The following is a 12,401-nucleotide window of genomic DNA, read 5'->3' as shown; positions in this document are numbered from 1 at the left end:
ACCTCCACGCTGTCCCAACCCCTTCCTTGCCTCCCTTGTGTCTCATGCTGGGGGACCAGGAAGGGATTTGGAGAATGGGGAGGTTCAGATAATAGAGCAGAGTGCCCCGGCCAGGACTTCAAGGAGGGGGACAAGCCCCCGGCTTCAGGGAGGCCAGCCCGCTGCTGTACGACTCCTATGACAGTGCAGGGAGCCCTCTGCAGCCCCACTGTCACAGGAGTGAGGGAGCGGGGCCATGACAATGGAGTTGCATAGGCCCAGTGACACCCGCTCCCTGCAGGCGCAAGGTGCAGGGATGGCTGCAGTGTTGGCGGGACAGAGCACAGTCCTGGCGGGGGGGGGGGGGGTCTCTGCTTTGCCCAACACCTTGCACCTGCAGGGTCTGGGCGTCACTGGCCCTGCAGCAGCGCAGAGACCCCCAGCCAGGACTGCAAGGAGGAGGAGAAGCCCCCAGCTGCAGGGGAGGCCACCCCGCTGCTGAACGGCTCCTCTCCACTGTCCCGATAAAATCCTTCTCGCCTAGGCTAGTTGGATAATGGGGATTGTACTATTTGCATTGTAGTGCGGGAATGTTACAGTCAAAATCAGGGCCCCATTGTGTTAGGGGCTGTTGAAGTGCGTGCTGAGAGAGAGTCCCTGCCGCAAAGCACTTCCTTCGTCTACCTTGTCTAGTTAGACTGTAAGTGCTCTTGTCTTCATTGTGCAGATGGAGCACAGAGAAGCTGGGACTCAGATCCCCAGAGGTATGTAGGCTTCCAATTCCCATTGATTTCAGCAGAAGTTAGGAGCCTAACGACCTTTGTGGATGTGGAGCTGTGTGACTTCCTCGGCGTCATGCAGGGAATCTGTGGAAATGAACCCAGCTCTCCTACGTCCCGCTCCAGGGCCTTGACCTCAAGACCATCCATCCTCATCTGATAGCAACAGTTATGTTCGTGCAAACCCCATGCCATGCATTTCCCCCCGGGGAAATCAGCTCAGCAGTTGCCTGGAGAGAGTTTCCTTTCAGAGCTGCACTGTCACTGCTGACCCCGTCCACAAAACTCTAGGGACCTTGGGATAAGAGGATCAGATAGACCATATCCTCGGACAGCTGTGCCTCAGTGCTGCCTTTGTACTCCTGAGCGCTGTGTTTCCAGATGATCTGATGAGGGAGTTTAGATTTATGCAGCTCTGAGGCCTTACAATGCACATGTACCATTCTGTTCAGCTGTTGGCAGACCAACAGCTTTGAGGACGCTGGGGCTCCTTCAGTAATGCCCAGCTATGGGATTTCACAATTCCTTTACGACTCTAACGACCTTTACAGTCACTGCGGAGCGGTACCTTCATAACAGAGACATTTTACTGTCTTTCTTCATTGGCCTTGCATTTTCAAACCACGTGAGCATCTCTCTAATACAAACCTTGTTGAAACATTTAAACCTTTCACTTACATCAGTTCGTCTCTGGTGGAGCTCCATTGAACTCCTCCTGGTTTACACTAACAGAGGATCGGATCCTTAGTTTCTAATATGGAAAGTGCTGCAATAGAAAAGTGTGCCCATTTTAAAAAAACAGTCCTTGCTAGAAAGTTAGTAGGGTTGAAATCTCAGTCCTGGTTTAGCAGTCCAATAAAACAGTTTATAGGCCCATGGTATATAGGCCAAGGCCCAGATCCTCAAAGGTATTTGAGGAATTAATGGAAGTTAGACTCAGAGTCTCAAAAGTGTTTAGGCTTCTACCTCTCTGCCTAGGCCTAAACCTTCAAGCAAAGGATGAAGTTAGCCTTGTTGTTTCAGTTCATATGAGTAAAACAAGGTTAGTGGATTATGAAAGGATTTGAGGGTTTTCCCCCTAAGTGTGCTGGGGTTATTTCCTTCTAAACTCTTGCTGCCTAACCTACAGCTTTCATCGCCTTGCCCTGCAATGGCCAGTCTGAAACCAAGCCTCTAATCATCGTTCATTATTATGGGAGCACGTAGAGGCCGATGGGCTTGGCGCCTGTATGAACACATAACAAAGAGACAGTCCCTGCCCTGAAGAGCTTACAATCTAGGTATAAGGCTGTAGACAAATCTAAGGTTTGGGTTTCATGATTCTGTACTACATCACTGCAAATGTGTGACTCTCCATCAGTGATATTAGTTAGCGGCTGGGATGGTGTTTGCAAATAAAAACGGATATTAAACAGTTTTACGTGTGTGTGTGTGTGTGTATGTAAGAAAGTCAATATGTTTGCACATATAAATGAGCTTAAAAACATCCAATATCTACTTGGGAATGAAAGCTCAATTGCAGTCTTTAGAGGGAGTTGTCAGAGGGACACAAGCAAAGTAATGCTCCAGTCATCACGTTTGCACAGGGCGAATGTCAGTGCAGAACGGATTCCTACCTGCCCAACTATTGTATTTACCCCTTAGATTTGTTGTGACTTTGCTTCTGCCATTGTGGGTCTCCCGAGTAACAGTCTGTTCCATTTCCTTTGCAGAGTTCCAGGTACCAGTGACAGAACCTGACATCAACAACAGGCTGGAGTCCTTGTGCCTGAGTATGACTGAACATGCCCTGGGGGGTGAGTGCCCCCTTTTCCCTTCCCTCCATTCTGTTGTCGGCCACGGTGCCTCTGGCACAGCCAGGAGGATTCCCCATTTTAATTCTTTCCTCATCTCCTCGAGGCCGCCTGTCACAGCCACCATCCTCTTGACTGAAGGAGACAGGACAAGACGGTGGTGGGAACTAATCAGTGCTACCCATTAAGTTGCTGAGCAGCAGGTAGGGGCACCTCTGCCATCAGGGCAACTGGGCAACGCCCCAGGCTGAAAAAGGAGCGAATAGAACGAAAGGAAAATAGCCAGCAGCCAAGCCACGCTCTGGAACACGCTCACTGCTAACAAGCAGGTGAGGAGCAAAGGAGGGTTACACTGCCCCGGCCAAAACGGTGACCTCTGTAGGCACCAAGATGAGAGAACCTTTCAACAATTCTGAGCGCCGGCAGCTCCCTCTTGAAGCTAATGGGAACTGTCAGTGCTGAGCGCCCCTGAAATTCAGGAGACTATTGTTAAGGATATGTGGTGGGAGCTTTGGCATATGGACTAAAATGAGAGCAGGATTAGACTCTAAGGGCCAGACGCTCAGCTGGTGTAAACTGGCATGGAAGTCAATAGATGCAGGCTGATTTACACAGCTGAGGAGCCGGCCCTGTGTATGGATTTGGGCATCTGGCCTGAGCACGCTGTTTCTGTATCACTGCAAGAGCCTGCCAACATGGCGGGGAGAAGCAGGTAAGTGAAACTTGGGCTTCCCAAAAGGCCTTTCCATCCTAGTGCCGCTAAATCCAGTGTAAATCTGAATACAGTTATGGTTCTTTTAGCCTGTGCCTTTCTAAAAATGCCCATCACCGTCGTGTCTGGGTGCCCTACAGACTAATAGCTGTCAGTTTTCCAGTAGAAGGGAGAATTCTCCTCAGGGATCGGCTGCCAGGAGCTGATTGCCGGGAGAGCTGCATTAGCTGTCCGATGTGGTCGACTGTGGCAATTTAACCCTAAATAGATGCATCTTCCACAGGCCCTTAAGGATTCTGGCTCAGGCTGAGCTCTGGAGAAAGCAAGGCCCATGATCTCCACTGAGAAAACCCTGACCATTACTGTTGTTACTGTGTATCACGGTAACGCCTACAAACCCCATTCAGGGATCAGGGCCCTGTTGTGCTAGACACCATAAATAGCAAAGACAAGAGGCCCTGTCCCACCGAGCTCACAGTGTAGATGACAGACAGGACACAGTCGATGGACCAAACAGACAAATGGGGTGGAGGTGGGTGAGTGGAGCAGATACCAGAACCAATGGCTTAGCAGAAAGATGGACGTCTCAGCTGGGCCAGGGCCTGGTGGAAACCAGAGGAAGATCTGACTGCATCACAGCACACACAGGGTTTGTGAGTTGTTTTATTTCGATTTAGATAACAAGCTGAAACGTCCCCGCGCAACACTCCAGGTGCCCTTAGCAATGAACTGGCCGTGACTCTCCCAAACCACGGCCACCCAGCTACAAAAAAACCATCAGAATGAACCAAGTCAGCCAATCGATCACTGCAGCAAAGTAATCCTTCAAACCACTCCCCCAACCATGTCAAACAAAGAGTTTGTGCAGCATGCCTAGAAATCTGTGGCCGATGGCAGGGGGGAGCGGGGATCCAATCCCAGAGTCTTGAGGGGAGAGAACATCCTGTTGGCAGCCCCTGCCTGGCAGCATGTTGTGGGGAGAGAGGCAGATGCTCAGACTGGGAGGGGCCAGGCCAGTTGGGGCTTGGACCCGCATTGCCTTGGCCCAGGCCTCTCTACACGAACAGTGCTAGAAATAGCTTTCAATCAACAAACAAATCAGAGCTTAACAAACCTGCTTGTTTTTAGCCTTAACGTTCCAGCGGGAGGAACTGAAGCGTGTGTGTGAAGCGATTTCCATGGTGAGCTGAGCAGGGGAACAGGGAGCGCCGTGTGCCGGGCCCTGCGTTAGGAATAGCTCACTTGGCAATTGCCCGAGTCAGTAATGTGGTGGGCTGTGGTATGAAGGGCTGCTGCCCTTCTGCGGAGCTCTAGCTTTGTAACAAAACAACCAGTGTCCTGACACCAGCTGCTGCTGTGTCTCTTAGAAGTCGGATCATTACGGCAGCCCTCCTAGGTATTTCCTCAGTCTCGCTCACGCACTAAATGGGCTGCATTATGTGGGATGACGGGGCGAGGTGGGGAGAGGGGAGCTGCTGCTTTTCTGGGATGATCACCTCTGCCATTCGCAGCACCTGATTCCCTTCTCCGTGTTCAACGGGGTCTCCCAGGGGAGCTCTCCCAGTGCCATCGTTCTCGGTCGCCTTGCATCACTGGGCATCATCTCTGACGCTCTGGGCAGCACTGGGCAAAGTACTGCGGCAGGAACCACCCCACAGCGTACCGCTCACGTCGTTCTCCCAGAACAGGGGCACATCTGAGCTGGGCTATCCATCTCTTACTGTGCCTACTCTAGGAGGGGGCCAGGAACAGTGCTGTAACCTGCATCTGAACTTCCCACAGCCTGGCAGGTGTTTGGATCCAGGTTTTGGTTCAGCCCATCCTAGAGATGAGCCAGCCACTGGCTTTGGATCCACACTGTCCCCAAGTTTGGGGGGTGCGGTGGCAGGTTGATCTGATGTTTCAGATCATGCCCATTTTTGGCCTACATCCATAATTCCAGGTAGGGTTGGAAATGCAATATTTTTATCTCCGAGGAAGACTCTCCGTAGCCCAAAGCCTGCTGTTGTGTTTCTAAAAGCCACCCTAATGCGTTCACAAGCAACAACTGAGCACAGAGGAGCCGCATCAACGAATACGTGTTCAAAGACAGTGAATCTGTGTAAAAAGCTTGCACCCCAAATGCATTTGTCATAACTTGTGTCTGGTTTAAAACCCTTCTGCAGCATTAATCCTCACCCAGGCTTTTCACTGTTGTTCTCTCTCTCCGTACTTCATCCCCTTGTAGAGAGCTGTGCATGGAGCGTCATAGGCACTGTGGATTTCATTGGCGGGAGCAGGCATGATAAGCCCACGCACACCTCTCAGCGCTTTCTGACTGGTCAGTTGGCTCATTAAGGCCTTGCTGAGACATCACACCTGTCTGAGGAGTTTTCTGCTCCAACCCCTCATCCCCAACCACTGTGTCCCCAGATGTCCTGACTCCTGGGCTGTCATGGGACAGGGCCCCGTGTGAAAAGAGTTGGGAACAGTACATTACCAGGAGGCTGTCAGGAATCTGTAGAAATAGAGGAGGCCAGAAATGATCTGAGGGGAATTTAGCGCCAGACGCCTCAGTCCTGGCCCCTGTGACTTGTTCGGGGAGCACCCTTGGCTGCCACTGAAATGAGATGGAGTTGAGAGCACTCAGTGCCTCGGGCACGGCATGAAAGCTTCCTCTGTGACATTACTGGCCTCTGTTTCTAATTGTTCCTTTCACTTGCTTGTCCTATTTTGTTGCATTTTAAAAGCAAAATAAACCCCAGGCCATGGGAAGAAATCCACCCAGCAGCTGCCATTCCTCGGGGCAGGACTGCATTTCCAAACGCTTCCTGGAACAGGGTCCGATCCTGCAGTCCCACTCACGCTGACATAAAGGGGAGTTTGGCCTGTTCAGAGTGCACAGGGCAAAATCTGAGAGGATAACAGAGATGTGCACCTCCTACTCTTGCCTATTAATTTAGGGCAAGACCGTCTCTTTTGCTGTATTCTGGTAGATGGAGCCAGGGGCTATAAAGTACTTGCATGGGCCCTCTGCATTGTAGGTCACTGCACAGGTCTGCATGGCCACTGTTCCCTGACCCACACAGGATGGGGGTGGGGGAATGGGCAAACAGGGACAGGAAAGGGGCAATAGACCGGAAGCAGATTACTTCCTTCCTGGAGCACAGGAGGAACCAGGGCATGCATGGTGACTCTGAGCCCCGCTGCGTACCCTTGGCTGCTCCTGGAGCAGCAGACCAACGCACAACCCTTACTCAGAGCGGATTGTAAAGATACATTTGAGCCCCTCCTGCCTGCCAGCACAGAAATGATATTCACAACTAGTGAGGGCATGGCAGTGCCTGCTGACTGGCACACAGATATGGAAGGTAGGTAGGTGGACCTGAGCCACCAAGTTTGGATCCAGATCTGAACTTCCCCCACATTCGGATCTCCCCACTGGATTCAGGCCAGTCTGCTGTGTTTATTTAAATTGGGTATGTGGAACATGCCCATGATGGTAGTGTTGAGGCAATGCGATTTAAAGTGACGTGTGGCTACTTCTGATTATGACTTAAATCTTTCAGATGGCGTTGACCGAACCTCTACGATATAGAAGATGAATGTGTAACGGTGACAGCGCTGGCCGTGAGAATGACTGCTGCGGGTCCAGTGGCAACAGTCTCCAGACTTGCACAGGATTCTCAAAGAGATTTTGCATTCTCTCTCTCTCTCTTTCTCTCTCTCGTTTTAATTTTGTGAACGTGTAGATTGTCTTTGTGAACATATCATTAGAATTGGACTTTGTTTTGTCATTTATTACATCCTCTCTAGAGGAAAAGTGTGGGGGAAAGGAAAAGTGCTGGTAAATGAGGTGTTAATCTCCAGCTGGGGAGGACGGAGAGTACCAGAGGCAAACCCTGTTTCTGAAGGAGGAAATTAACAAATATCACACGTGTGACCAAAAAACAAGGGGGTAACTTATTGTTCAGAGTTTACAACTCTTGTATTTCACTGGAGCTCAAACATCTACTGGAGCTGCAGTGCAGTCAAAAAGAAAAATAAAAACCAACAACAACCAAATGTCCTTTCAACCAAATTTAAAACAACTAAATTTCAATTTGTGTATTGTTTACGTAAGGGCAGATATAAAGGGTACATAAATGTGTAAAAATGTCAAGTAGGCCTTTGTCTCATATTCCTGTTGTAAAGGATTTTTTTGTTTTACTTCTGTTATTAGCAGCAGGTTTGCATTTTACATAGCAACCGAGCTATGCGCCTAGGGGCAGGCCTTGGGTTTTCATCTTCTCAGCTGGGATGGAGAGGGCATCAGAGAAGGGAGCGAGGGATGTTGTGCAGTGGGCAGGACTATATGTGATTGGGCGTGGAGAGCAAGTGGGATCAGTTTCTTGTTTCTTGTCTTGTGTATGTGAATACCTAAAAGATGCTGCATCGTGGCATTTACAGACCTGCCACTACATCCCAGACTGACAGGATCATTTTCAGAACTAGCTACAGTTTGCCAGCTAAATTACAGGGGGTGGGGGGCTGGGCCTTTTCTTGCCCTGGGAGGTAACAAGAGGATGTGAGGAGGTAGAGAAGGATTAAAGGGAAAGCATGAGCTTCCTGTGCTAAGGGACCATGCGGGAGAGCGGCAAAATGGAAGCAGTGCTGGACTGCAGCTCTCAGTCTGAATAGTGAGTACTCTCTGTTCGGTGTTTATACTGGCTCACAAACACTGCTGCCTTTTTCTTGGTCCTGGCAGATAATGAACATGCATGTGGCCACAGAGTAATAGCACAGGCTAAACTGGACGTTACGTGTAAGGGAAGGAAGGTCAACATGGGGGTGGATTAAAGATTTAAGAGCCAGTCGTTTGGATGCACATCTATCTGTGCTGCTGTCATCCCAGAACTGTAGCTATAACACATTGCTTTTTATAACTGAGTTAAGGGGGCCCTGGTTCATTTCATACGTGAATCGGATACACCTTTGAACCAGCAAGTGTTTAAACTGAGATCTGAGCCAGAATCAAGTCTCATTCATATCAGCCTGCATCCATAGTTGTTCCATTGAATATAGTGGGTTAAGTCCATTTTTACACCCAAATGAGAGCAGAATCTTCACCTAACATTTCAGTAACACATGGTTATTGAATCCCCATTGCTTGCTTGACACACAGAGGGCCTGGTCCTTTCTTTTTTTTCTTTTTCTTACACCAGTTTTACCCCAATGCAGCTCCATTAGCTTTAGTGGTGTTACTCCAGATTCACCCTGGTGTAAGTAAGAAATTATTTGGTGTGTACAATTTTTCTTTTTTTATATAAAGAAAAGTAACATTGATGCATACCGTGGCTATGGGACTCTGTACAAGACTTTAGAAATCAGGTCTGTCGTTTGGATGGTTGACATTCTCTGAAAGTAGTTATGGAATTGCTCAAAGAAGCAAATATTTTCAGTGCCAAACATTCAACGTGACTATTTTAAAAGGGGGGACTAAGGGCTAAACCGCAGCTTCAAAGAGGTGTTCTTACATGTACAATAAGGTTTGTAAATCCAATTTAGATGCAGCATTTTTACTTAACTTTATAAAAACAAAAAGTGCCAAAATGTGATTTTTCATGCTGATTGACATAAAGTTGATATTTCTTGGTTTCCTGTTTACCAGAATGCATGATACAATGTAACTGAGCATGATTCGGTGGAGTAATGAGGGAAGACAATACGAGGGGACTTTGGAATGTGTTAGAAGGAGCTTAAAACAAAGTTAATGAAGAGGATAATGAACTGCAGGATTACACAACTTGGATAGGAAATGAGAAGGTATTCAAATCTGAGTTGCATCTTGAGCATTCATAGCTATATACAATGTGCAGCTTCAGAAAATGAATTGTGAACACAATCACCTTAGCATGAATCTTTTGGAAGGAAGACAAAGTATTTACAAATCTGAAATTCTATTTATTCCTTTGCTGAATATAGAAACAGAGGTTATCTGATTATTAGATATATTATTTTGGATATATTACTTATTAACTTGCTATGGCTGGTAACCATGATAATGTCTGTTATTAACAACCACATAATTCAATTTTTCTTTTCTTTTCTTTTTTTAAAAAAAGCTTATTTTCCATTGGGAGTGTATAGGTTAATGATAGACTTTGTTGTGTTTGGCTGTTTTTTGTTTTAATTAAAAAGTAGCTTTGGTTAAATTTTGGAATTCCTTCCCAGCTCCGTTTTGAGGCCTGTGTTGAGTGCAGGTGTAGAGCTCAATTTAAAAATCAAATTCTAAAGTAAAATAAATTTATTTATAAAAACCAGTTGCATGCATAAGGCTGTGAAGTCAAATATTTAGTAATAAAGCGGCAGTGCCTTTCGTTTTTGTATTTACCCATTTACCCCAAATGCAACTGTTTTATAATAAGCAAGTATCAAATTATTTCAAATCTCAGAGTAACAAATATTTCACTACATATAAATGGTTTTTTTTCTGTTTTCTAACTAAAGCAGTGTGTACGTGGTATCTCTGCAAGCATCTCTTCCAGTGACGGTAGTTTGCTACACTATTATCATGTATGAGGTTTTATTGGTGCTTTTATCCTTAGCGGTTTCTTACAGTTATTAACAGTAGGGGGCAGACACACACAAGGGGCTGAGACATACAAGGAATGAACCGCTGCTGATGGTTTTTCGCTGCTTCGGGTTTCACTTCTGAATGACGGCCGACAAGAAAAACAAAATAGCTTTTGTCTGCTTGGTGATGCTGTCTGCAATGAGTAGCTAACCAATTCCCTATATCCAAGTGTCCTTGGCTGTGTTCACACTGCAGAAATGAACCTCCTTTGCCCCCGGGTCAAGCTTGGCTGCCCCACCCATCAGATTGCCCTGCTGAGCTGGACAGGATCAGCAGAGTCCAGCGCTGGTAGCGAAGTGTGCCAGGCCCTTGGCAGTTTCACCACAGGGCACCCCTCCTCGGAAAGCACATCTGTTAAGTGCTTAAGTTCCACGGACGTCAAGGGGACCTACGCATTGGTTTAAAGTTAAGCACATGCTTCGCTGAATAGGAGCTGGAATAAGATGTGTCGCACGAGTGCTCAACGGGGCTCACTCTGACCGCTGCAGCCAGACACAAGTGTTTGCCTGTTGAGAGTGTCTCCCTGTTGTCAGACACGGCTCATTTTTGCAGTGGACACAGCCTTTTAATTGTCCCAAATTAGGGCTAAGCTGCCCCTTTCCTCCCACCTTCCTGGTAAGGGACAAGTAAGTATTCATGACACTGAGGAAACCCTGCTTTTCCTTTGAGGTGCCATGAGCTAACCCTTTCATGGACAAGATCTTTGTCTAAGTAGTAATGCAGGTACCTGAGCTGGGGATCAGCCTGTTTTTCTCAGATGGTGGAAGTGCGGGGATTTTTCCCCTGTCACCAACAGGCCTTCACAGAACTGTTGCTTTGTTCAGCTAGATCTGTGACATGCACACGGTGCAGAACGAGTATCATGCAGACCCTGTTCCACACACGTAAGAACATAGGACTGAGAACCAGAGCTCAGATTTTAGTCAGCACTTAAAAATATTTCTATTGTCAACTTTCTCTCTCTTGGGGTGCAGAAACATGACCCATTTTAGGCTTTCTGAATGTGCCTGATGAAAAGTAGATCCTGCAGAAGTATAATTTGCACACAGTTATGATAACACTAAAGTTGATTTTATACAAGTCATCAGAGTTTGCAAAGTGAGTTTTATTTTTTGTATTCCTTTATCTTTACTTAAAGGTGAATGTGTATTCCTCTGGGAGGAATAGGAAGAAAACAGGAATGTTAATAATGTTAAACAGAATACTTCCTCCCTTATTAATATATAACCCTTATGTATTTATGCATAATGTAAGCTTACTTTAAAAAGCTTTGAACTTTCTTTTGTTGCATGCCATCTTCTGGCAGCTCCGTATTGTACATGCATGCATTTAGACCAGTTTTTTCTGTATAAAGTTAGTGCACAAAGAAATATTTTTGCCTAGTTAATGTTGCCAAGCAAATGCATATTTTTTAAATTTGTCATATATGGAAATAGCATGTTTGTTACATGTAAAAGCTTCCCAATATAAAGAAATACTAATGTTTGAAGATGCTGTTCTTTGCAAGTGTACAGTTTTCAAATGTTGTTACCAGTGAAACACCCTTGTGATTTAAACTTGCTACAATGTATTTATTACTCATTTCCTCCCATGTAACTAGGAATCATGGCTATATTTCATATCAACATTATATTGAAAGTGAAGGGAGATGATTAATACAAGGTTTTGTAACACTGGGGTGTGTAGTCTTTTTATTGGTTTGTTTGTTTGGATTGGGGGGGGTGACATCTGGTTTTCCTTTTTTTTTTTTTTTTTAAGGCCAGCATCGTGGCTCAAAGGAATGAAGAAAAACAGCTATTTAGTTTTGTAGAAAAGTTTTATTATATTTATGTAAAAATCCTGTGGTTGCAGTTGAGGCCCAGATGAAGGTATTGAGGTACCTAGCTCCCATTGATTTCATTATTTAGGTGCCTAAATACCTTTGAGAATCTGGGCTTTAGGGCTTATGAATGCCAAAATATTGCTCCAATGTTTAACTAACTATCCCTTGTGAGGTAGGTGCAGAAAGTTAGCAGAAATCCTATATGCAAATGGGGAAACTGAGGCACAAATCAGTATCCACTTTTCCAAGGAGACAAAAGAAGTGAATAGCAGAGCCAGGATTAGAACTCAGGAACCTCTGGTCTGTTAATCTGAGTCCACTAGGCCATCCTGCCCTTCTATAAACCCTGTCTTCTGCATCACCACCCTCCACAAGAAAGATCTCTAGCTGTTGGTTTTTCTGTATTTTTTCCAACTTCCAAGCAGCTAAAATAATTGCAAAGCTTGGCCTGACATTCAGCTTTGAAGATAAACAGAGAGCTTCTCTTCTATGTATATTTTGAAAATGCTGAATCTAATCTGGAAATCAAGGGTACATTTTTAGTGGTGAGAGTAATTAACCATTGGGACGATTTACCCAAAGGTCATGCTGGATTCTCCATCACGGGCAATTGTTAAATCAAGCTTGGAGGTTTTTCTAAAAGCTTTGCTCTAGGGATTATTTTGGGAAGTTCTCTAGACTTGGCTATAGAGGAGGTCTGATTAGATGATCACAGTGGTCC

General features: G+C 46.2%; 1 protein-coding gene across 8 annotated transcripts in view; it reads left to right on the top strand.

The window, feature by feature from the left end:
• Positions 1 to 11,531, top strand: part of SAMD4A (sterile alpha motif domain containing 4A) — a 215,115-nt gene extending 203,584 nt beyond the window's left edge. For 5 of the 8 annotated variants that reach the window (XM_043548839.1, XM_043548844.1, XM_043548841.1 and 2 more), the window contains 2 exons: positions 2,471 to 2,554; positions 6,812 to 11,531. In XM_043548839.1, the coding sequence (XP_043404774.1) occupies positions 2,471 to 2,554; positions 6,812 to 6,840 (113 nt within the window). In that variant the 3' untranslated portion in view covers positions 6,841 to 11,531. Of the gene's footprint in view, positions 1 to 2,470; positions 2,555 to 5,490; positions 5,584 to 6,811 lie in introns of all 8 variants that reach the window. The other 3 variants (XM_043548838.1, XM_043548842.1, XM_037901262.2) reach the window with 1 other exon arrangement.
• The last annotated feature ends 870 nt before the right edge of the window (positions 11,532 to 12,401 follow it).

The sequence above is a fragment of the Chelonia mydas genome, chromosome 6 (assembly GCF_015237465.2).
Source record: "Chelonia mydas isolate rCheMyd1 chromosome 6, rCheMyd1.pri.v2, whole genome shotgun sequence".
Classification (NCBI taxonomy): Eukaryota; Metazoa; Chordata; order Testudines; family Cheloniidae; genus Chelonia; species Chelonia mydas.
This window is presented reverse-complemented; position numbering and strand designations above follow the sequence as displayed.